We start from the raw sequence: 26,765 nt of genomic DNA, 5'->3' as shown, positions 1-26,765 counted from the left end.
GGCTTGCCTGTTTTTGGACGTCTGAAAATTTAAAGGGCCATATCCATATGTTCTGTATAACGTTGTAAAATACACGTGCGAAAAGGTAATTCGCAACTCGTGTCGGTTTAAAACACTTCCTATAACCACCCACATTTGTATCTAGTTGTCACGTTAGACGCCTTGCCCGAATTGAATACATTTGTTTTCTACTATCTCTGTTGCTATTATTTTTTGACAGGCGCTTACGCGTAGTATACTCAAAACATGAAATGTATGAAAATCCATTTATGAGACCATTTTTTAAATAAAAAAAGTATTTATTCAGAGGTACGTAACAGGTACATTCATCTGTTATTTAAATTATATCTCAAAATAACAGATATCAGCGGATCCAGGCGTGGTCCGGCTGCAGATTCTACTTCCCAGCCGGACCCCTTTTAAACGCATATATCTGCCAAACTACAGAGGTACGTTCAATTTCCGACGAGGTACGTGAAGTACATTAGAGGTACATTTCGCCATTAAAAACTGAGCGCAATCAGACGAGGTGGTCCGGCTGGGGAGGATCACACGGTTTGCACTTACATAATACGTACGTCTAGTCGTTATAGTCATAATCATAATCGTTTATTGCAACCGTTTATGTTTATGTTACCGACCAAAAGGCAAAAGATTGCTGTCTGGAACAATATGATGCAAGTTTAGCATTTCCACGGATCCAACGAACCAATATTTTACAATTTTCCTGTTAAATCGACTAGGTACGACTGCAATTTTCGTAACCGATTTCGCAGAGATGTTCAGACAGTTCTTGCAACAGTCAACTACAGAAGATAGACCCGATATTTGCCCATATTATTTTATTTATTGACCCACAAAAAAAAACATAATAATAACAGTACCTTCAGATCCACAGCGCAGGCTTCGTCACTATACAGATAGCTCATCCACCTCAGGTTTCGTCAAAATAAAATGTATACTTTCCTCTTCTCTTCTTTCTTTTTTCTTCTTTTCTTTCTTTTTCTTTTATTTTGTATAAAGTATCAAACTATAGTTTGGCACACCATTTCCGTCAAACAATGCGGTAACTGTAATAAATTGTAGGCGCGAAGTAGGGTAGAGACTTTCAATTTCACGCCTTTCTTTTTCTAGTGACAAACTGGGTTTGCCAGAGTATATTTTCTACCTTAACAAGATAGTGGAGCACGCTCCTTTTTCCTGTCAAAAAAAAGCACAACCATTATTACCACACATTACCTACTCCATCAATTTTTCTGGCATATAGGCCTTAGGCCATCATTTTATGAACAATTGCTAATAGATTTCAGCAGGCGTGTAAACTAAATAGTACACTAAAGAGCCACTTGCACCATTTACTAACCTGGAGGTTAACCGGTTAAACCTGGAGTTACCATGGTTACCAGTACAATTTGACACTGGATTAATGGTTTAACCCGCTAGCTCCGGGTTAGTGGAATGGTGCAAGTGACGCTAATGGAATAGGTAGATACGCAAAAAAGTTACTAATTTTGAAATTATTTTATGCACTCCAGTAATTAAACCGTTTTTAGATATAATTCTACCACTTTTTTTCGGATTAATTGTTTTATATATATCCAAATGCCAAATTGCAACTTTATAGCACTAGCGATCACGGAGCAAAGCCTCGGACAGACAGACAGACATGGCGAAACTATAAGGGTTCCAATTTAACTACAGAACCCAAAAAAGTGTCAGTAAAAAGACGATAGAAAGACGCCCTTTTTCCTAACCGTTTTTGGCCCAGCTATAATGAATGGGGTATAAGGTAATTCGCCAGAAACTGGCCACCCCAAACCAAAAGTGAATTCTTTTCACCGATAAATACAATTCATTTTAGTAAAAGTGGCCAGTTATTGAAAGCTGGCCAGTTATTGAAACCTTATTATACTAAAATGAAATCTGTTTAAAGGTGAATAGAATTCATGTTTAGTTTAGGGCTGCCAGTTACTGGCGAATTACCTACCTAGGTCCTAGGTCTTAAGGGGGTTTATAATGAAAACACAAGTATGGACTGGAATAAAATAGTGTAACATTATAATACTTTGTACATGAACTAAATGCATTGGAAGTAAATAAATATTTGTACCCAAACTCCTCTAAAATTATGAAAACTAACATAATGACATGGAAAGCCTCATACAGGTAAATATCTAAGTTAAAACACCTTAATAGTTATATCTAAGGGCCACCACACACTAGAGCGTCTTTTGAGCATTGGCGTCTGTTAGCCCCCATTCGCACGACAGCTTTTTCAACGCGCGTTAAAAAAGCGCTTGAATCTGTCCACACTCTAAATTCGACTTAACGACCAGTGGCCTATTTTATAAAGCTACAAGTTACAATTTACAAGCGGAAGTCTCGTTCTAAAACATAGGGTTAGAAAGAGACTTCCGCTTGTAAATTGTAACTTGTAGCTTTATAAAATGGGCCACAAGGCTTACAGTCGGAAATCCAACAACGCTATAATATAAAAAGCGCCACCGCTGTTGTGTGAATACATACATTGTTATCCATTTGTGGCATCCAAACGCTTTTTTAACGCGCGATGAAAAAGCTCCCGTGCGAATGGGAGCTTAAGCGCTATGAAAAAAAGCTGCGCAGTTGCGTTGCGTCAACGTTGCGTCAAGCAGCAACCATAGAGTTGAAACGCCGACGCTCGGCAGACGCTAGTGTGGGGTGGACCTAAACTTATAAAATAATAGCGCCACGTTTTTCAAATACTTAAGTAGTCGATGTTAAAAGTTGCAAAGATTAATAAATTTAGCAAATTTAGTCTGCCGCCAGAGTGCAGCACTGGCACAAACCGTATACCATACTATGATATTTTAATACTAGATGTGTTATACACGTTCCAAAATTGAAGCACTCACCTCGTGTCATGTGTACGAGTTTGTCTCAGTCTGCCTGACGCAAGCGCGAAGTGTACACCGGTTAATACTTTTCCACAAATAACGTGTATTAGGCAACAAAATGCCGACCTGCGTTATGTTGAAATGCTCAAATTATCCGCGGAAGCGCAAAAAAATTGACGGCGTCACATATCATTCGTAAGTAAAAGCTGAAATAATCCGTTTTTCTTCGGTTTAATCTTGAAAGAAATAAAGCTGGCCGCCATTTTCGCCGGCTGACAGAAAGAGATAAGTTTATATTCTTATCAGCGAGAATGACAAGGACGCACCAACTACGTACAGAGATTATCATAGCAGAGGCGTCATGGTAAGTTGCATTCATTGTTTGGTGCTTGTCGTACAAATAAGAGAAATAAATTTCAACTTTAATAAAAGGTTTTGTTGTTATTGAATTTGCTTTTTTTAACTCGGTTTCGTGGAAAGGAATATAGTTTATTTACATAGTTATATATTTTTACCGCTTTATTTACATTTGCGTATGAACTGTGCTAATACCAGTATATATCACTTGATCAAAGGGAAGGTGAATGTTATTAATATATAGTATTCACGAAATAGGTAGAATCCAGTACATATAAAATATAAAAATACGGGGTGAAATTTTAATCACCATACATACATAATCTGCGTACTGAACCAGCCAAATTTTTTTTGTTACAAAAGTAACAATGATAAGTATAATATAATATCTTTTATTTACATAACTAAATGTGAAAACTTTTTACTTCGGTAGCGAGTACATTACTACATAGAACTGCACTAAAATAATTTGCCCCTTCTGTCAAACATCTTATTCTTTGATATTTTTTTTTCTTAATAAGTTTTACGGTTCGCGCCATCTCCACTATTTGCCGTCGTGTTATGGTGGTATCACTGATTTACCAAATTCACGCGCAAGTGACAAACATTAGCCGTCTCTTTTTTACTTAGGTATTATTTTAATTGTGCCGTCTCTTTTACGCATTTGTGTATGAAGTTGTAAACAAATTGTAACTGATGCTGCCGTGACGTTGGCAGCATTGGTTGGCATCATTTTTTTCGCTTGATATGTTAGTGTATGGCAAATCTAGTATTAAAATATCATAGATACCATAGAATAACTTATACATATGTATACTATGCCGTAAACAGTTTTTTGACAAGTTTTCACAGATTATTAGTTACAAATAAATATGGCATTGACGCATCAAGGTAGTCTGTTTACTCTTTGTGCTAGTGGCGCCCCGTTTGAGAGCGGCAATGTCACCAATGGAGTTTCAAATGTGCATAGGCTACGGTTACATATACTTAACGAGTAGTTAAACTAGTTCAATAATTTCGAAATAGAGAAATAACAATTTAGCTAACAGAAATAGATGACGCTATGAGGCCACATTAGTGATACGCCAGTGCTTGGCAAACGAATTACCATAAATAGGACAGCGCCTTCTACTTTAGCTGTCAAATTAGCAGCTACAACATTTGACACTGAATTACGTGTCTTTTATCAATTTGTGTACGTATTTCTTAATTAAATATAACTTAATACGGGTATAGAATATGTAGGTACATATTTTATAGTTTTAAATCACTAAATTTATATGCAACAAACTAATATTTATAACAAAATAACGCTTACAGCGTTTTCATGCAAAATATATTAATTATACTGAAAATGAGCAATTTTCCAATTTTCTTTTATCTGGATCTATATTATAAAACCAATAAATATCTTCAATGCATGCAAATTTTGATATAATACCTATCCACATCAATATAGTTTTTTTTCTAGTATAAAGAAATGCGATAAATTTTAAAGACTTAGGACGGTCCAACAAATCCTAATCTATCACCAAATCGTGTAGATAAGTTTATAAAACACTTTTGTACTAAAACATTTCAAAATCGTTTAAAACCGACTTAACTAAGTAAAGCCAATGTCTTAGTCTGGTGAGATTTTTATAAGGCATTTTTATTCCTGCCGTAGGGTAATTAGGGTCAATTACTGGCCACTGTCACAGGATAAATAATAGTACTAGGTACAGAAGACTCACTCTCTAACAAAACGCGTCTGTTACGATCAGCACAGATATGGCCGCTAGGTGGCGACAGCGCCACCCGCGGTTTATGGCAAACCCCAAAATTGGGTTCGAACGGATGTAGCTACCTGTAGCAAAGCGACGAAATCGCGGAGTGAGCCAAGCCTGCCACTGTTTAGTAACTGGCCACCCTAAACTAAAAATGAATTCTATTCACCTATAAACAGAAATAATTGTAGTATAATGTGGCTAGTTGTTGAAGGGTGGCCAGTTATTGAAACTTTATACAGTGAAACCTGGTTAAGTGGGACCTGGATAAGTGAGAAACCTCTATAGCTGGGACTCATGGTGCGGTCCCGACACTTTAGCACTGAATTACCTCTGTTACTGAGAAAAAACGAACCTCTATAACTGGGATTCGTTGTTATGATTTTATAGTCACATTTACCTCTATAATTGAGACAGACAGTGTATTTTACCTCTTTTACTGAGACTATATTTATAAGATTACATTTTCCTAATCGTTTTTTAGAATTTTATAGGGAATTGACTTCTGTATCTGAGATAACGTCAATCTATGACCTCTCTAACTTGGACTTCATTGAACAATTTCCGTATTCTTACTAACTCTTAGTCTATCCATAAATTCCGCATTTGCCTAATTGTGTCTAAACAACTTCAAGTTTGATTTAGTTAGTTAATTTATGTAAGTAGTTAAAACTATCGAAACGAAAGCTGAAATTTTGATAAGTAACACGAAAAAAAAATTCATTTATTATTTACTAAATTTCTAATACGCAATGAAGTCCGTACTTATCAAATTTAATTTAATTTTGAACTATGTATCTGATCTATCCTTTGGAGAATCATTCAAAATAAATTCAAATAAATATTTCAACAGACTTAAAAAAAAATTAGGGACAAGGATTATTTTACCTTATTAATTTTTAAAGATAATTACTAAATACCTTATTAACCACCTCTATAACTGAAATATACTCTATTCTCACCTCTATTAATGGAACCCTCTGTAAATGAGACAGAAAATTATTTGTACCTGGCTAACTGGGAGCCTGTGTAAGTGGAAAACCTCTTTAAGTGAGACAAATTTGCTCGTCCCTTGAGATCTCACTTATCCAGGTTTCACTGTACTAAAATGAATTCTGTTTATAGGTGAATAAAATCATTATTAGTTTAGGGTGGCCAGTTATTAGCCGGTGGCCAGTAATTGACGATATACCCTATATGAAGGCAGTATTTAACTTACTAATTATGATACATAGTCATAATAACCACAGATTTTGCTTTTTTTGTGATTTGCAAACTTATGGTAATGGACTAAGCTCGTTGTTAGGGTGGTGGTATCGTCTTGGGTCGTCCCATTCGTTTTTCGTCAAGTTCTTAAATTAGTCCTATTCTACTTTCGTCACTCATTCTACATTGAAAGCCACCGACGATTGTGACAAATGTAGAATGGGTGACGAAAACGGAATAGGACTAATTTAAGAACTTGACGAAAAACGAATGGGACGACCCAAGAAGATACCAGGGTGGTATTCCACCTATCCAATTTCTTTGTCCGATGTGTATTGCATCTCACATTTTGCTTAATGAGAGAGTGAGACGAAATTACATTGGATAAATAAGAAATTGGATGGGTTTGGACCAACCGCAACAATACTACGGTTTCCGTTGTTTTAGTTTCGTTACAATTTTAGAATCGCCCAATAATTAACTCTTCAAAATCACTGCCAATTATGGCGTTGGTATAATGACATATTAAAGGGAATGTTATTTAGGGTTCCGTACCCAAAGGGACAAAACGGGACCCAATTACTAAGACTCCGCTGTCCGTCTGTCTGTCACCAGGATGTATGTATCTCATGAACCGTTATAGCTAGGCTGCTGAAATTTTCACAGATGACGTATTTCTGTTGCCGGTATAACAAATACTAAAAAACAGAAAATAATAAATATTTAAGTGGGGCTCCCAACAAACGTGATTTTATTGCTGTTTTTTGCGTAATGGTACGGAACCCTACGTGCGCGAATCCGACTCGCACTTGGCCGATTTTATTTCATGATATGAGTGAGTGCAATATGGAAAACAGAGAGGGGTTCTCCAAATTTGTGGCTTTCCATCTGAGTAGGCTCCTTATGCACATGAAGCATAAGGACCCTTTAGGCATGGGACGCCACATTTGTTAAAATTCTACTCTAATTTTGCGGTGTAATGTCAATAGTAATGTTCCCATGCAACCCGTCCTTGTCCATCCCGTTGCTGCTGAAGGTGATAGTGATAGTGCCTTCCTTGTTTTCCTCGCACGGTTTGAGTACGTCTAGGGACTCCTTGGGTAGGGGTAGGGGGAGGGGTTCCCCGTTGGGGATGTAGTGCGAGGGGTAGTGCTGTTTCAGCTCGCTGAGGAGACGGAAGCGCATGTCGCATTGAGTGCATCTGTAGGATAAAAATATATTTAGTTTCTTGTGTTCAACTTAGTTTATAGTCGTATTTCATAATTAAGTATACAGAATTTAGGTCGTAATCCTAATCTAGATTATATAATAAGTTTTTGGCAAAAAATTCATTTTTGGTACAAGCTTTGATCGCTGACTGTACTTTTTTTTCCACAGGCAACTAATACTCATCGAGACAATTCTAAGAACCCCAAACACAATTAGGTTTCGTTTTTTTATCACGTAGTTCCTATGGCTACCTCCGGTCTCCATCATCAGATCAGCTCGATGACACCATAATATTGCATTGTCACCCGACTTACGTATGTATGCAAAATTTCAGCTCAATCGGAAACCGGGAAGTGGATCAAATTTAACTTGCAAGATTTGATTACAGACAGACAGACAGACAGACAGACAGACAGACAGACAACGGTCAGGTGAAACTAGATAAAAGCTTGTAAAAATGTATTGTATTTGTGAACCTCAAAAAAGCATTCAACATCGTTTGTAACCTCCAACTTAATAATCTACTTACAATGGAGTACCTCAAGGCAGTCTTTTAAGTCCAACATTGTTAAAGCCTGACATCAGTTTATTTGACCCTCGCCATTTTGCGGATTTTCAATGGTACTAATTTCTTTTACTGGCAACAAGTACTCTTTGACAACGAACGTTGGATGTCATCGAATGTCACCGATGTAAACAAATAGAAAATATGTATATACGACTATATTCAAATATAAACCGTTTTATTACAAAAATGGCAAAAAAATATTCCAAAGATGCGAAAAAAATTGTAGTGAATGCAATCAAATACTTACAGCTTCAAAAAGACGAAGGATTACATAGCATTCCAATAAACAATGTTTTAAAGTTGGTTGTTGATATGACCGGTATTGACGTTTTATACTTTTATAGTGTGGATGTATTGAACTGGTTATCGTATCGTATAGGAAGTAACTTAAGAAAATTGGAGCAATTGCTGTGACCATGTTTAAAAAATTGAAGACAATTATAGGAATAAAGGTCCTATAATCGAATTGGAGACTGAACGTTTTATAATCGAGGTTAGTGGTCCTGAAAGCGACACAAAATCAGACTTCGTCAGAGTCAGAACACGAAGCATATATGAATATTGAATATTTAGAATCAGATTTTGACGAATAGGCAAATTGAAAGAACCGAATTCTCTGTAAGCAATGTTTCTGACATTATACGAGTATCAACATGAAGCCAATGCCCACTACCCCAACTATACATGACGTACGCACATTATTGCCATACGTAAGCTGTTTGCAGCGACACTATCTCAGGGTTAAATAAACTGTTGTCAGGCTTTACTTACTGGTAAATGTTCTGTCCAACATGCATACGAGTGTTTGGCCATGCCATTGCTCTGCGTGCTCAACTGTACTTGCACTTGTAAGGTCTAACGTTAGTGTTGATGTGGAGTACCTTAAGAGGGTGATTCACTTTTGTATGGAGAAAAAGTTGTGATATTTTTCCTGACTTTGCTCACCAATGGAGTCTCCCCACACTAAAAACTATCTATTTCAATTTTCAAAAGTTGAAAAGGTACATTGCGTAAAAATGAACTATGTTCGAAAATGACAAAATATACTGATCTGATACTGAAATCAAATGAGAAAACTGAATTTTGCGTCTAAAACACGATAAAAGCACTTTTCCTTTGGAAACAGGTGGAAAAACTGACAAATCTTAATTAGAACATTTATGGAGTAATCAAAATCCAAATTTACTACTAATTTTAAAATTTATTTATATGTAGAAGGTTCAGTATCACACTACTCTCCGCTTTGACGGTAGCCGCTTAGACCATTTTCTACCCTCCGATGTAGAGTCGATGGTTATTTGAAAAATCTTTGTTGATTCTAATTCAACCTCTAAATGTTGACCGATTTTCATTTTTTTTAACGTATAATATTTTTTTATCAGTTAGAACAAGAATTCGAGCAAAGTCAGGTGAAAATCGAAAATTCGGAAAAATGAAACACCCTTTAAGGCACTGTTCATGGTCCAATATTGTTTGTACAGTCAGCAGCAGATATACCTGAGCGTGCAAGGTGTCCAAGAAAACATATACACTTCAATCGTCACAAAAATAAGGACATCTAAGTTGTCATTTTAGCGTAGGCTTTCAGTTCGTCACATATATCTTAACTTCTGAGTTTTTCTTTAACACATACACCCTTATTTAATCACAATGACAATAACGGTTAGAAAGTCAGTGGTAACTGAGCACTCAAATTCAAGCTGCTGTTATTAATACCTACACGCACTGCCAATCACGTACGTCAGCAGCCAGGGTGCCACTAGTTGCTAAGCAGTTGTTATTTCAATGGTAACTAAGCATCAACATTTTATCTGTTTAACTTTTAAAAAATACTGTAGCAGCTACGAATTGACACCTTCTTTCTTAAAGAAGTATTTTTTCGTCAAGTGTCAAACTTAGACAATAACTAAGTAGGTTCTACTAAAACGTAGTGGTTATATTCTCTTGGGGTTCTACGAGTATGATCGGTTTTTTATTTTAACTGTCATAGGCGGCCGTTCTTCCAAACCGTAGAGCTTATTATATGTTAATATATTTATTTAGCCCGCTTATTTTACTAAAATATACTATATAGTACTAAAATACGATACTCCGAATCGATCAAAAATAAAATAATAGAATTGAAACTTAACACGTTCACTGTCCCAATCTGACATGTAAACCTTAATATGGCTTTGTAATAGAGGCTAGCCGTGGCCCCACGTGAGGAGCACGGGCAGTAAAGGTGTTAAGCAACTATGACTCCTCTCTTTATTTTGTTGGTTGGACTCATGATCCGGAAGAACGGTGCCTCCTCTTCTACAGATGTACCTATGCGATAAAACCATCACTGCCATGCATATACCTACGTAATATGCTAACTGTTGACCATAGGAATGACGAATTTTGTTTTTACAACTTAGCAGAGAGGATAGAGTACCTATACGGAGTTATATACAATATGTATCAGAACGAAAGGCCAAGAAAGAGACCCATTAATGTTTAGGTCATACTGAGCAGCTTTTACTATGGGACCAACCCCGAAACCCCGGAAAAAAATTTACTCTCCCATAGAAAATTTCAACATCAGACCAGCAAAATGTATGAAACTTCCAATAATTTTTCCTCGTTTTCGGGGTTGGTCCCATACTAAAAGTTGCTCAGTATGACCTGAACATTAATGGGTCTCTTTCTTGGCCTTTCGTTCTGATACATACGGTATATCTTTGAACTTATTGTTAGTATAACCTAGTAGTAAATATCAAATGGCATTCCACACAGGAGTAATCTAAGGAACGCCCACTGCGGGTTCAAACCTACAACGTCTTGTTAGAAAGTCGTACATACGCTACATGTGACTTATCTTCAAAAAACATATAATATAAAACCACAAAATTAATATAAAACCACAAATTAATAATAGAAATGAAACCCAAAAAAAAGCTGTAATCTCTAGGTGCATCCGACTGAGATTTGAACCCGCGGTCTCTGCTTTGAAAAGCAAACGCCTTAGTAACAAGACCACAACGTGCCTTGACAATTGGTTCTAAATTCGGCTTCAGTTAGCTTTCGCTATGTGTCACTCATTCGTTTTGATGATTCTATTATTTATAAGAAATAGTTTGCAGTAAGTTGACTGACAGGCCCCTGTCAAAGGTTGAAGAGCAAAACCTGAGATAGATGTATGTGATGACAAGACTGTACTGCTTTCGATGATTGTCAAAACGCTTTACCTGAAATTAGCATCGCTATTATTCATTCAATGTACGACCATACATGTATGCTTTAAACGCCTATTTTTCCATATTGTTCAGATATATTTGACACGTTGACCGCTTAGATACCAGTAGTTTTTTGACAGCTAAGGTATCAATGATTTGTTGTAAGTGTAGAAATTAATGAATAGCGACTGTTAAGATATTTGTGACATGTTGAGCGCTCACAAGTAAATGCTACCATGACAGTCAACAACTTTTTGACAGTTTAAACGTTGACCTCTCTTTGAGCACCTGGAGTGTATAGCGACTTCTGCTGCTGACTGTACTTGCTAATGGAGTACCTCAAGGCAGTCTTCTAAGTCCAACATTGTTACTTACTGGTAAATGTTCTGTCCGACATGCATACGAGTGTGTTTGGCCAGGTCGTTGCTCTGCGTGAACGCTCGCTCACAGTACTTGCACTTGTAAGGTTTCTCGCCGGTGTGAATGCGGTAGTGGCGTTTGAGGTGGTCTTTGCACGAGAATCTGAAAACATATAATTTATTTATTTTGTTCGCAGTGAAGTTATCTAGCAACATCACTGACTGAGATATGCAGACTTCAGCTATATTGACGATCAGGCCCCTGTTTCACCAACGTGACAGGTGCGACGAATTGTAAAATCACTGTTGCTGACGTCACAGGCATCCATGGGCTACGGTTACCGCTTACCATCGGGCGGGCCGTATTCCTGTTTGCCACCATCATTGTATTATTAAAAAAAACTTTATGATATCGGAAAAAAACAGATATTTCTCTTGCTAAGTTTATGACAATTGCCACAAGAAACACTACAATTGTCACGAAATTCCGACATATAACTCATTACCTGTCAAGAATTACCTACAATTCTTCTAAATCTTTGACAATTGTCAGAAACTTCGCAGGAGAAATATCTGTTTTTTTCCGATATAATAAAGTTTTTTTAAATAATACAATGATGGTGGCAAAGAGGAATACGGCCCGCCCGATGGTAAGTGGTAATCGTAGCCCATGGATGCCTGTGACGTCAGCAATAGTGATTTTACAATTCGTCGCACCTGTCACCGATGTGAAATTGGGGCCAGAAGTTACGAATCCCTTATTTATACATAAGGTAGAAGTACTAGTGCTCGACGCTGCACTATTATTCGATATGGGCATTTATGTCAAAGTAACAAGGACTAAATTTGAATACAGAAAAATCTTTGCCGTTCAAATTTAACCTATATTACTTTGACATAAAGTGCCCATGTCGAATACTAGTGCAGCGTCGAGCACCAGTACTTCTACCTTACAAACTTGTGAAATTCGAAGCACGATTTTCTCATTATACCTTTTTTTTGTTTTCTCTTTGTTCGATTTGTTGCTGAAGTTTTGTTTGCGACAATAAATGACTTTTTATTTATTTATTATTTACAAACTCTTACAATAAATTACTCTGGTTACACGTACCGCATGTTGCAGGTATCGCAGGCGAAGGGTTTGATGCCCAGGTGTATCAGCTTGTGTTTCTTCAGCGAGTTGGGTTTGGTGAAGGAGGCGCCACACTCGTCGCATTTGTATGGATGGACCCCGGTGTGCGTTCCGATGTGACACGTCATTTGACCTGCAAAATTGCAAATATACAAGTAGCGCCATCTAGTGAGTGGAAACATATCTAAGTAGTGATCCAAAAGGCCTGTTAGCTCTTTTTTTATGTCTCGCCTCATCTCTTGACGCCTAAAAGGCTAAAACCCTATTTTACTAATTAAATGGAAAAGGCTTAGACTTTTAGGCGTCAAGAGATGAGGCGATCCCTAAAAAAACCGGGCAAGTGCGAGTCGGACTCGCGCACGAAGGGTTCCGTACCATAATGCAAAAAAACAAAAAAAACGGTCACCCATCCAAGTACTGACCACTCCCGACGTTGCTTAACTTTGGTCAAAAATCACGTTTGTTGTATGGGAGCTCCATTTAAATCTTTATTTTATTCTGTTTTTAGTATTTGTTGTTGTAGCGGCAACAGAAATACATCATCTGTGAAAATTTCTACTGTCTAGCTATCACGGTTCGTGAGATACAGCCTGGTGACAGACGGACGGACGGACGGACGGACGGACGGACAGCGAAGTCTTAGTAATAGGGTCCCGTTTTACCCTTTGGGTACGGAACCCTAAAAAGAGCTAACAGGGCCCGAGTCTTTTGGATCACTATATATAAGGGTGGTATTCCACCCCAGGTGTGCGTGCCGATATGACACGTCATTTGACCTGCAAATTGCAAATGTACATGTAAAACAGCGCCATCTAGTGAGTGGAAACATACCTAAAGGCCCCTGTACATATTGGGCCAGCGTGGGCCAGTCTGGGGGACGCATTCAAATTACAAATTACAATACAATTATACAAAATTATCTATTCTAAACATTAATTCTCCAGGAACTCATTTACCGAGTAGTAGGCCATATTAGTGCAATAAATTTTTAGCATACGCGAGTGACCGTGAGTGACCCGTTCTTAGGCCCCCCCCCACATCTGGCGTCTTTCGAGCGTCGGCGTCTACAATTCTATGGCCGACGTCGACGCAACGTCGACGCAGCGTCGACGCAACTGCGCAGCGACGTCATTTTCCATAGCGTTGGACCGACGCCGACATACGCCGACGCTCGAAAGACGCCAGATGTGGGGGGGGCCCTTAATATATCTAATATGTCTGTGTCTCACGGTTCTGTTATTACAACTCACCTTTAGTTGAAAACCTCTTTGGGCACAGGTTACACGCGAAGGGCTTAAGCCCAGTATGCCTCATCATGTGTTGCCGCAGGTTAGAACTGTTATTGAAGCCCTTGCCGCACTGGGAGCAGAGATACGGAGTCTCACCGGTGTGCGTACGGATGTGGTCTTTAAGGCTGCAGAGCTGGCTGAACGCTGAAAAGGAGGAGAGATTTTCAAAAACATGGGCATAGATTTTGAAATTATATTTGTGACAATCTCACAATGAACTGAAAAAAATTACATTCATATTGATTTTGACAACAAGGCCAGGCCCATATTAAACATACTTTAAAGACTAACATACATGTAAAATTAAAGCTTTAGGAAAGCACGCCAGCAATAGGGTTTTATTGAATTTTATCTGCCGAGGTTGCCAAAATACTGTAGACCTGTCATGGACTGCACCCTATACTACATTTACATCTAGGCTTTTGTTGGATTTTTCACCTTCCTTGAATTAGGCAACTAAACATAACACACACACAGCGATTTTTTTTCAGTTACAGTGGAACCTGGATAATTGCAATCTCAAGGGACCGGCCAATTTTTGTCAATTAACCAGGTTTTTCATTTAAGCAGGTCGTGTCAATTAACGAGGTTCAAAAAATCGTTGTGTCAATTATAGAGGTTTTCATTAATAGAGGTTGCGTTCTGACAAATTTCTTTTATGCAGGTGCAAATAACCATTTTATGCAGGTGCAAATAACCATTTTAAGTAGATTTACACGCTTACATTCTATATATTGCTTCCGTCTATACTTGCACTTTTACACTACATTATTTACCACTTTATTTTCTTATCATTTGGGTTTAAAAAATTCCCTTGAATTGTAGAAAAAGTTTTATTAGAATGTAAAAAGCATACTTTGTTTTTTATTGACCAAAACTATTTTACCTACTACAGGCTGTGATAGATACCCAATAAATAAATTAAATTCTGGATGGAGATATAAATAAAATGATCATTGCTATTAAAATATTGTTTCTGCTGTATACAACTACATTATTTCAATTACAGAGGTAATAAGCAAGACTCGTTTCAATAATAGAGGTAAAAACAAGAGCAAAAATAACGGATTTTTTTAGCACAGTGTCAATTATAGAGGTCTTAAGTTGCGATGTGGTCAATTATAGAGGCAAAATTACGAAAAGCACTAAAATCTAAATTGCAATTATAGAGGTTCCAAAATTTCAATTATAGAGGCCTTTTGGTCTCAAGGGACCGGGACTGGACTTTTGGTTGCAATTATTGAGGTTTTCCATTTATCCAGGTGCCAATTAACCAGGTTTCACTGTATTTACAGTAAGTCCCAGTATATATGTCAATCGTAAGATCAGGCATATCATGAAATTCCTAGGCATATTGTGAAACATGAAAATTTGACTCAATCCCTGAGTCCCAATCCTATTTCTGGGCAGTTTGCCCCTCGAGCATCTGAAGCAATCTAACGAACCTATATATTGGTTTAATGAGACTATCTTCAAAACAATACACAGGAATATTACGATCTGCCTGATCTTAAGATCGGCCGCCGACATATACAATAGATTTTAGTTATTTTTTGCCATTCATCAAGTTACAAATAATTACAAAATTTTTTGATAAAAATGGTAAACTTTGTTTTGGTAAATTGTAAAAGGTGCGTTTACCATTTGATGAATTGTACCTAATAGACAGATACTTTTACTGACCAAACAGAATTAAATGAACAAAATACCTTTACTACAATGTGGACACACATTAGGTTTGACACCATTATGTCTATTCATATGCTCAGTATACTGATCATGCCTCGAGTAACTCTTGTTACACTTGAGGCATTGATATGGACGTTCTTCACTATGCAACTTCATATGTCTCCGAAGCAAAGTTTTCAAGCCAAACTGCTTTCCGCAAACATCACAGTAGAAATTTTTCTCCTTTTTTCCCTTGCCTTTATGCTTTTTCATATGCATGGCTAATGATCTCTGTTTAGTATACACTACATCACATTCGGAACATTTGTACAGATCTACTTGTTCAGTCTTAATCTCAATGTCTACATGCTCGGTCATATGTTCTAATAGTAACTTTTCCGTTTCAAAGTAATTAAGGCATATATTACACTTGCAGTGTTGTGCTAAATGGCGGTTCAGGGAAGATTGCTTATGAAAAGTTTTAGTACAAACCGGACAAGGCAAATCGGGTTCTCTATGTGTTTTTAAATGGTTAATAAACCTTTTTTCATTAGTATATTGCTTGTTGCATATGCTGCACTCGTAAGTTTTATCTTCAGTCTCATGTTTGGGAAAGTCGTCGAGTACAAAATCGTCGTAACAGAAATCATAATCGAATTGGTTTTCGGTCTTGAGTTCTACCTCAATTCCCTCATTTTTTACATTTGTTTGCGCCTCAATTATTTTCCTGAACTCTTCATAGGAGTTAAGCACTTGCATTCGAAAGGCGTAGGTAAACTGAAGTGCTTTGACACATTCCTCGCATAATTTTTGCGGAAACCCGTCCTCTTTAGATACCTGTAATAATAACTTTTTAATTAGTATCTTACATAATGATCAAACATTAATGTTAAACATTGCTGACGAAGCTAATATTACCTGCGCAGCCGTACAGACTTCCAAAATCTCGGACAGCGTAGGACATTTCTCATTTTCCGACTTCAAAGGCTCATTGAGGTCTATTAATATTTCACAGCTTTTCATGCACGTTCGACAAGTTTTCTCTAGGTTGAGCATTTTTAGGTAAATACGACGGACTAGTCACTCAAAATATCACATCGAAATGCCACGCACAGAATTCATTTACATTTTAATTAAATTAGTCCATTAAAAAGAAGCAAAATGAAAACATGAAATGTTTTCTCGTCATCAAACAATGTTGGATAGAGAGAAAATTTTCTTTTTTCTTTTTTGGTATTATAGTAATGCGGAAGCGATCCTAAATTATTCTGCTTTTTGGTCACACGTTTGATGATATCATGATGGTATAGCCCTAAACTAATGTAATATTAAATGTTATTCAAAATAATTCTTAGATTTTATATTAAATTGTTTTCTTTTTCAAAATAATAATGATTTTTTCATAAGCTAATTGTTTTGTATGTCAAAAGAAACTGCGTAAGCAGAAATGCACAATTTAAACAATATCAAGTATGCGGTTAAAAAACAGTCATTTTCTGAGAATCCGGTGAGATTAAGGTCTAAATTTGCCTGAATTCCCTTCCAAGCGTGATCATCAGCTGGCTGACGTATTTGAAAGAAGTGAAAAAACAAGTTTGTTTCGAGAAGTTTATTTTTGTGACATCAATGTCATTAAGGTGTTTTATAGTGCAAGATTTGCAATTGCGCAAAGTTAGTCATAGGAAATTTAATTATTTTGTTTATTGAGTGTAATTTACTATGCTTCATTACTAAATTGGTCCAAGCTTGGAAAGTTTGTTCTTTCTTTGCATCTTAGCCTAGATAAATTTTAATAAACATAACATCTATAAACATTGAGCCTTGTTAGTCTCCTATAAAGTATCTTGTCTAAATCGTATTCGTAAAGTTTATCAGTTTTTGATGATACCAGAGTTATTTTTGCACTTTAAAAGCGGTGAAGACCTATTTTTATAGGAAACAGCATGCTACTTGTGTTCTAGTTTCGTGTACTTCCTTATATCTCGTGTAAGTGAAAATGAACGATCTAGTTTTCATTGGTGATTGGACAAAGGACCGGGTTTTAGGATCCGGAAGTTTTGGTGTAGTTGTCCTTTGGAGGCACAACAGAACTGACGAAAAGCTGGCCATAAAAACTTGCAAATGGAGCGACGAACTTACCGAGAAGCACAGGGAGCGATGGACCAAGGAGGTGGAAATGTTGCAGAAATCGGACAACGCGAATATTGTGAGTACGAAAGAATTACCGCCAGAATTTGTCAGCGGCTTGGAACGAATGAATCCTTCGCGACTGCCCATCCTGTGCATGGAGTATTGCAGTGGCGGTGACTTGCGCCAGCTCCTTAATAAAGCGGAGTTCTGTTCTGGCCTGAAGGAGGTACAAGTGAGACAAATACTCAGCGACATCAGGAATGCCATGCAGTTTCTTCACGGCAATAAGATCACGCATCGAGACTTGAAACCTGAGAACATTGTTATGCAAATCATTGACAGTCCAGGGAAGCAAAACATAGGCCCTCAAGCTCAAAAGAAAGTAGTCTACAAACTTATTGATCTTGGATATGCTAAAGAAATAGACTCAAACTCGGTGTGTGCTAGTTTTGTTGGCACCTTACAATACCTAGCTCCGGAATTATTCTCCAGCAAAACATACAGCAACTCTGTTGATTTCTGGTCCATGGGTTTAATTGCGTTTGAAGTGATTTGTGGTATAAGACCTTTTCTACCATACTTGGCACCTGTACAATGGATACCACATGTCAAAAAGAAGGCACATGACAACATAAGTGTGTATGAAACATACCATGGAGACATTGAATATTCAAATGAATTATTTCCTGAAAATTTTATATCAAAACCCTTTAAAGCTCTGCTAGAAAAGTGGTTGAGAATTGCTTTAGAGTGGGAGCCAAGGTTGAGAGGAAGAGATACCCCGTCAAAAGTAACATTTAACATCCCCGCTGAACAAGCAACGGCAGGCAGTAAAATTGTGATATTTGATCTGTTACAAGAAATTCTGTCTAAAAATATAATAAAGGTATTTTCAGTGTCTACTATCTCACAACATGCCTATGAAATTGATGACAAAACCAACATATCAACATTGAAAAAATACCTGGAAAGTGATACTAAAGTTTCTAAAGAAAACCAAATCTTGATCTCCCCTAAAAGTTTTCTTGAACTTGGGGATGATGAATTAGTTGTTAATTATTGGAATGATTCATGTAATAACATGATCTACCTGTATGATAAAACTATCATGATAAAAGATGTCATTGAACCAGTAGTGCCTAAAACTGTACAAAGGTCTCTTAAAGAAAATCAAAAGGCAATGTATAATTTTAAGAACAGCCAGAATTTGTACAGGAATAGTGTATATTTCGTAATGTCTCAAGTGGAAATGTATGAATCTTTAGTAAACGGACTATTTGTACGGGCAGAATCCTTTAAACATGGCAGCAAACTGCTGCTTTTGAACCATAATAAAGTTGACAAATGTATAGGAAAGTTAGCAGACAAGTTGGAAGTTGTTACAAAAATGACAGAGACTGGTAAAATGCATATTGAGCGGCTCAGAGAAACTGGTACTGGTGTCAATTACCTGGGTGGCTTTGACAAGATATTTAAAGATGTTGATGACCGGTCTGAAAAAATAACCAAATTGCAACTAGCATGGAATCAGCTCTCTGTAAGACTACAATCTGCAACAAGACGCAGCAACGAAGTCCTAACCACAGACATCAACAACTTTGTTTCCAAAAACAACTTTCAACCAATTCTCATTGACACTTTGAAAACATATCTCCACTTCAAAAAGAGTGAATTCTTCACTGACCAAAGATGTAAAGAAAAACAGTGTACTGATATCATAAAGCTTTCCTATGAATGCTTGAAACTTAGATGTAAAATCTTACATGAAATGCGCCATCAACCATTTGTGTTAAAGCTCATAGATCTGAACACAGAGCTTGTAAAGATTGCTGATATCATTTCTAATGCTGCTGATACCACAGACAAACTAAATCTAGACTTGGCAACAGCAATAGATGAGTTGACCAATTGTATGTGGAACACCATAAGTCTTCTGAGCAGTGATGCGGATGATATAGCTAATTTGCCCTATAGTGTGGTATCATTCCAAAAGAGAGATTTCAAAATTGGTGAGCCCGTATCTAACCATTGTATCCAAGTACCAAAAATACAAGACGATGAAAAACTGAAATCACTTATTGAAGAAAGTGTGAAGCTAAGGAAAAATCATTCATATTTGACTGAGCAGTTAAACAAGCATAAAGAATTGATGAAAAAGTCCAGCTTTGATTACAGTTTCTTAGCGGAATAAAAATGTAGAGTTAGTAAATGTATACAGAAGAAGAGAAATTTAATATAAATCTGAATCGTAAAAAAGTTAATTTTATTTCTACTTTGTAAAGAATATACCTATGTGTTATGTGCAATAATGTCTGCAGTTAATTAAATACCTGCTATAAATGTAATTAAAGTTAGTTATAGTACCTACTGTAGTTGATTTTGTTACTTCAAATAATTGTCTATTTATCTATTCTAACTATAGGTAATTAGGTACCTATTACTGAACAACAGGTGCTATTCTAGTGCTCTAAATAAATGAAAGTGTTTCTTATCAAGTGTGCCAACTAAATGTCTTTGTATTTTGAATTTATTTGTATTTTACCAATGTTAAACTTTGATTGGTGCTGCTGTAGAAATTAATATACAATATTTATTACTAAAATATCCATTTATTTTAATTATAAGAATTTATACTACCGTTAACAGGAAACAGAAGGTACAATGGAACATTCATACCTAAAGTAATAATCTAAACAATAAAAACAATTAAATTATACAGTCTTGACTTGACGCCCTTGACAGACAAGGAAAATGTTACAAAATCTCCATCATGCTACATGTAAACTGCTCCAACCAATTCTTAAAGCCGTCTATTGTTTTTGTCAATCTCTTCACATCCGAAGGAGGTCGTAAATACTCGTCTGGTGCGATCCTTGGCTCGGGGCTGCCACTGATGTGAAGCCAGATAGCAAATACTGCATCATTCATATTGGCTACAGCTCTTCCACATAACCTGGCCGATGTTAGACATGTCAGAACTAAAGCTCCCATATTCCCAACTGAAACTCCTTTAGGCATCTCTCTACGAGCAGCAAGCATGTAGTTCCTTAAGAGCCTCTCAGTGTGGTCATCCAGACTCACTTTCACACCTGCTACCATATCCAAATATGACGCTAAGTCTTTATGGGCTTTGATTTCCTCCTCGCTAATTTCTTCCGGCTCTACAGCCCTTTGCAGCATCATGTCTACAACTTCATCAGTGTATTGTCCTAAATCGCCTCGGCAAACCGTCCCGAAAACGTTCGCTACATTGAAGAGTATAATCTTCTTGAAATCCATTCCCTGCGCCCATATTGCGCTTCGTATGTCTGTTTTGCAGGTTTCAGTTGAAATCTCTCCGCTCTCGATTGCAGTTAAAATAGCAGAAGTCTGCTTTTGATTGTATGAGTGTAGCGGTAAAGGCATTACACAGACTCCTCCAGAGCTTGCTATCAGAGCAGTTGAGACAGTTGTGTTAGATGTCCCTAAGAAGACTGATCGATCAGCAAGTTTTGCAGCATGCGTCATGATTTCTCCAACGTATCTGGTATCGAAATTTGCGACGAGAACGTGAATAATCTTAGAAGAGTTCAACGCGTTCGCTTTCACACTGGCCAGGCTTAGCAGAAGGTTGATCTTTAGCTCCATGAATGTGTTCAAAGGACAAACATTCAGCCCCAAACTTGAGGCGAGGCAGTATATGAACGACCACGGTATCCCATTACAAGACCTGTACAATTTCGCGATGTCTGAAGGTATCGGGCTAGTCACCGGAGCTGCGAAAGGCAGAACTTCCTCTATTGACCAGATTGATGTAATCTTTTTCAGTATTACTCCATAAATATCGTAAATTGATCCTAGTTTTAGTTTAGGGATCAAATCGTCTAGGATCAAAAACTGTTTTGTAAGCATTTGTCCTTTTAACAGAAAGGTAGCAGTCACCTTTTCGCCGCATCGCTTCAAACCGCTGTTTTCGAAGAGAACACTTTTGCAGACGTAGCATTTTGGCGGTACTTTCGGTATGTATTGTAAAATTACCTCGCTCCCTTCACACTCTTCGGGGCAAGACCAAACTGTATGGTAGGCATAGCTTGCAGGTTTCGAAATAGCTAGAAGAAGCCCTCGGAAATGCACTAACCCTGAGAAATTCCGCGAATTAGTGCGTAATAAAACAGAAGGTACGCTTTTCAACCTCAAAGTAACCGCAACTTGAGGACATTCTATACCATGAGTGTAATTATTGACATTTTGCAGACAAGCAAATAGAATTTCATTGAATTTGTGCTGTAATTTCAACGGTTCTTTCAAAAGAAGATTTCCGACATCGGGAACCAAATCAATAACATCCATAACGTCAATCTCAAGTAGGTACCGAAATGGCGGGAAACGGGCAGACTTGTCATTCAACTTTTGCAAAAAGTTTTCACATTCTTCCTTCATATATAGCAATAAGCGCCTTTTGTCTAAATATAGCAACAATTGACAACCTGCTTCCATTGCTGTGATATTCGCGTAAGAAATTATTTTATTTATATTTTATCACTTTATCAGTTACTAATTTCGTTAAGGCTTTTAATTTTTATCAACGTACCTACAATTTTTTTTTAATTTGATTTCTTGTATTGGGCTTCCTCGCAATCAGCCAATAAAAAAAAACTTGTGTTTCTGGTCTATACCTAAGGTGTACTGTGTACTTATACTGAAACACACCTAACTTATCAGTAGAAAAAAAGGCGCGAAGCGAAATTCTATTTTTTTTTAAAGTAGGTAGATCATCCTCTCGCGCCTACAATTTTTAAATTTGGCTGCTTTTTCTACTGTTTTATTGATTGACAAACTGGCTGTGCCTGTGTGCCAAAGTATATTTATTTTAAGTTTAATTAAGATATAAGAAGGCATTTTAATATAATTAAGGTTTACCCTTATTTACAACTAATTTATCTAGTTAAGAATTGTCAATTAGACAACTCATGAGGTTGTTTTCTAAAAGTGTCCATTACATAATCACAGCACTAAAAGCCTACGCTTAACATTTATACTAGCCCACACGAAACAGAAGTTGCAAGGTCGGCACACAATCAGCGGAGGCCGAGGAACGGAAATGCTGGATCAATATGCTAATCTGATCAGCAATATTTGCCTTACTTAATGCTTGCTTGTGGTCGTTCATTCATTGTAACTAAGTACGCTCGGGTGCTAAAGCGCCTTAAATTTTAGTGACGCTAAATCGATGAATGACGGAGTGATGAGATGACGCATAGCATATTCATCACGATTTTACGAATGTTATGACTAAGTAAGTAGTTAAAATGTCTAAATTTATACTGTTTGTAATATTGACCCGGAAAACATATACGTAGGTTTGTACTGTATTGTGTTGAAATATATTCAGAGTTTTATAATTTATCAAACGTTAACAGTGTGATTTCATCAAGGATATGAATTGCACAATGCAAGACGAGATTCTAGAAGATAGTGATAAATCGAGCCCGTTCAGCGTTTAAGCAATTATCCGAGCGATTGTACTTGAACGAAGCGGGGCGAGTAGGCGGAGTGAGCGTATTTTTCGAGCGGAATTCGGGCGCGGGCGGCGCTTGCGGCTCCAGTCGCAGGCGGCAGTCGCACTCCATGCCCGACCACGACAAGTACCAGCTGCGGCCGCGCGCCGCGCGCTCCCGCGAGCCGCGCGCTCGCCGGGCGCCGCAACCCCTCAGCAAATACAGGAGAAAAACCGCCAACGCAAGGGAGAGGAGTCGCATGCGGGAGATCAACCGGGCCTTCGAGACCTTACGACAGGCCGTTCCTGCTGCGGCCATCACCGGCACACCAGTACCATGCGAGAAGTTAACCAAGATCACAACTTTACGACTGGCTATGAAGTATATAACGGCTCTCTCAGCCGCGCTTAGGGATTCCAGTGAAGAGCCTACTAATCAAGACCCGTGGGCTTCCCCGCTTTGCTCGGATTTATCGGAGTTTTCAACAGAGATGGAGAGCCGGTCGGAGTGCGCGGAAGATTCTCTATCTCCCTTCGAGACGTTTCTTGCGGAGTTTGACTATGATACGTACATGGAGAGAACGTTCGCGTGACGTGAAGTGTTTTGTGATGGACTGCTTTCTGATTAGGTATAAGTTTTATTGCCATATTAATTAATATATTTTTATACGAGATTCTTCTTTTGAGATTTATTTATTTTCTAATTGTAATAAATTTTAATTGTTATCGTTATGTATTCAGTTTTATTTTGCACAATATTCTTGTCTAGCTCTTACATATTAACCTATACAATCACTTAAGTTAAGTGCTGTAATAAAATGCAAGTAATTAAAAACATTGAAATCAATTAAAGCGTAAAACAAACCGTAAACTGCTTCCAAGCATAGTAAGGCATGTCCAATCATTAGCACTTAAAGGAAAATAAAATTTAACGATGCATTAATTGACCAAATTCGGGTAAACATTACTTTTAATGCACTGACCAAAATTATAAACGGACTCTTATCAACTCAAACTTATTGAAAAGATATAAATAATATAAAAAACCGGCTAAGTGCGAGTCAGACTCGCGCACGAAGGGTTCTGTACCGATACGCAAAAACCCGGCAATAAAATCATGTGTTGTATGGGAGCCCCACTTAAAACAATATTTTATTCTGTTTTTAGTATTTGTGGTAATAGCGGCAATAGAAATTTAATAGGTATATCATCTGTGAACTTGAACATTTCAACTGTCTATAGTTGGTCAAGCAGATCTTGTCAGTAGAAAAAGGCGCCAAATTTGAAAAATGTAGGTGCGAGGGATATCGACTCATAGAAAATTTTTCGCGCCTTTTTCTACTGACAAGATTTGCTTGACCAAGTATAGCTATCACGGTTCATGAGTTTACAGCTTGGGGACAGATAGACAGACGGACGGACGGCAGAGTCTTAGTAATAAAAGGTCCTGGGAAACGGACGGAATCCTAAAAAACGATTTCGCAAACGATTTATCTCATGGTAGCCTTGGATTTATCTACTCTAGATACCTTTATCTTTATCTTAACCAAAAAAGTTAACAAGCCATAGACAATTTTCGTTCCGTATAGCGAATCTCCAGTGACGCGTGAAGATCGAAGATTATTTTATTATGTAAAACTCCGGAAGCGTAGGCCGGATCGCACAAAGTCCCAACCAAAAGGGACCTTCATCGACTTAAAACCTTATGACAGTAAAGGCGGCTCCACACGCCCATTTGCCCACGCGCTGATCTCTCTCATTGTTCCTTGGTCATTGGAAATGGATACGAAGATGAATGTAATGTTACGGATGATTAATTTTGCTTGTTAGTCATTGACCTGTAATTTTTCGTCTTTTAATTAGACTTCAATTACGTCTAAGTTAAATGATCGTTTTCCTAATTCTTCGCAACTGAAACTAAAAGTTTTAGATAAGTAAGTACCTAAGTTCATCTTTCAAATACCTAGAGCCGGACCAAGAAAAGTCTGCAGCGGATTTGATAGCACACGCAGTGTAAGTGGTATTTATACGACAGTTCATTAGAAGTTTGACGTTTAAAATAACACGTGCACTGCGTGGGCTATCAAATCCGTTGCAGACTTTTCTTGGTCTGACTCTACCTACACAAGGGATCCTCATAGGCTATATGATGCCCTGAGGTTAATAGGCATTTTTTAATACTATTCTACAAACCTCTAGAATAATAGATCCTCTAAATAAATAAATACTTAGTGACAAAATGGTATATTGATAATCGTTTATTTTCTCCAATTAAAATACGTTAACAACATACGCAGCAATAACAAACAACGCAGTGAAGTGGGGTGAATTTTTAACATTTGGGTCAAAAAGTTCTCGTGGGGTGACTGGGGTGGGCAGTAGTACTACCCTACAGTGATTGGACTAGGTACTTACCTACATTTTACAAACTTATACATATTTTTAGAAGTAGAAGATTTGGACATGCCTATAAAGGGTTTAGCAAGAAATAGCGAGGTATATTCTTATTCATTCATGCAAACAGTACATATTTTACCTAGTAAGAACGCAATAAACTGTATATCTTATAAACTGTATTTGTACACTTAATTGACTTCGTTACTTATCGCGACACGTTTGTAAGTTTAATGACCATACATTTTCGGCCATTATGTACCGAAAAGGAGACGACTCCGTAAAAGTGCCAAAACGATTGCTTATTAGCATTCGATCAATGAATATAATTAACGACAAAATTTAGTTTACATTTTATAATAAGTATTTATGGTCATAAATACTTATTATACAAAATTTACACAAATGTAAACTAAATTTTGTCGTTTCCTGCTTTTAGTACCTATTTGTGACGTTTACAACTAAAAGGTACCACATTGTCGGTTGTCGTTGAGGTTGATTTCAAATTGAAGCTTTATGGAAATAGCGTATTTATTGACAACCGATAATAAAGCTACCCTTTTGGTTAAAAACGGCACATTTTTTTTCAATTTATCTTCTTCTTCTTTATCTAAGTATACATGTAAAAACTAAAATTTTGCTTAATAAGGGTGAATCCATAGAGTTATGTATTCTAGGTCCATGGGTGAATCAACTTTTTCTTGCCAGTAGTTGCCATAGTAACGCTACGTCTTACGTAGGCGAACAACGCGCGAACGCGGCGCGGCGCGGCGCGGCGAAAGCGGCCGCCGCCGCGCCGCGCCGCGCCGCGCCGCCTGACATTCGCGTGCAAATCGCGCCGCACCGCGTTCGCAACGAGATCGCTTACGTAGGACACTTCTATGGGCATCAAAGGATTGATTTCGCCGCGCCGCGCCGCGCCGCGTTCGCGCGTTGTTCGCCTACGTAAGACGTACCGTTACGGTATCCTGGGTCACTTAAAATACTAGTTTTCCGTATTTAAAAGAACCAAACTTATTTTTTTTGGTACATAGTTATAAGGCCTTTCCATAATGGAACATCTACCAAACACGTTTGTAGAACATGGTACAGCAGTTCTTCTAACAAACTACTACTATTGTCTTCTGGCTGATGG

General features: G+C 37.5%; 4 protein-coding genes across 4 annotated transcripts; 2 read left to right on the top strand and 2 right to left on the bottom strand.

The window, feature by feature from the left end:
* Positions 1-6,914: 6,914 nt before the first annotated feature.
* Positions 6,915-16,832, bottom strand: LOC134671478 (gastrula zinc finger protein XlCGF57.1-like). Its single transcript, XM_063529344.1, has 6 exons — positions 16,549-16,832; positions 15,672-16,467; positions 13,924-14,106; positions 12,653-12,806; positions 11,558-11,704; positions 6,915-7,406 (listed from the first exon to the last, which is right to left on the bottom strand). Exons 1-6 carry the CDS (start codon positions 16,684-16,686, stop codon positions 7,169-7,171), a joined length of 1,656 nt encoding a protein of 551 aa, XP_063385414.1. The 5' UTR covers positions 16,687-16,832; the 3' UTR covers positions 6,915-7,168.
* Positions 16,833-17,466: 634 nt separating this feature from the next.
* Positions 17,467-20,319, top strand: LOC134671454 (inhibitor of nuclear factor kappa-B kinase subunit beta). The gene has a single exon (XM_063529313.1). It carries the CDS (start codon positions 17,627-17,629, stop codon positions 19,949-19,951), a length of 2,325 nt encoding a protein of 774 aa, XP_063385383.1. The 5' UTR covers positions 17,467-17,626; the 3' UTR covers positions 19,952-20,319.
* Positions 20,320-20,514: 195 nt separating this feature from the next.
* Positions 20,515-22,263, bottom strand: LOC134671544 (uncharacterized). The gene has a single exon (XM_063529403.1). It carries the CDS (start codon positions 22,234-22,236, stop codon positions 20,515-20,517), a length of 1,722 nt encoding a protein of 573 aa, XP_063385473.1. The 5' UTR covers positions 22,237-22,263.
* Positions 22,264-23,136: 873 nt separating this feature from the next.
* Positions 23,137-23,968, top strand: LOC134671133 (helix-loop-helix protein delilah-like). Its single transcript, XM_063528904.1, has one exon. The coding sequence runs from the start codon at positions 23,368-23,370 to the stop codon at positions 23,827-23,829; it is 462 nt and encodes a 153-aa protein (XP_063384974.1). The 5' UTR covers positions 23,137-23,367; the 3' UTR covers positions 23,830-23,968.
* The last annotated feature ends 2,797 nt before the right edge of the window (positions 23,969-26,765 follow it).

The sequence above is a fragment of the Cydia fagiglandana genome, chromosome 15 (genome assembly GCF_963556715.1).
Source record: "Cydia fagiglandana chromosome 15, ilCydFagi1.1, whole genome shotgun sequence".
Classification (NCBI taxonomy): Eukaryota; Metazoa; Arthropoda; class Insecta; order Lepidoptera; family Tortricidae; genus Cydia; species Cydia fagiglandana.
This window is presented reverse-complemented; position numbering and strand designations above follow the sequence as displayed.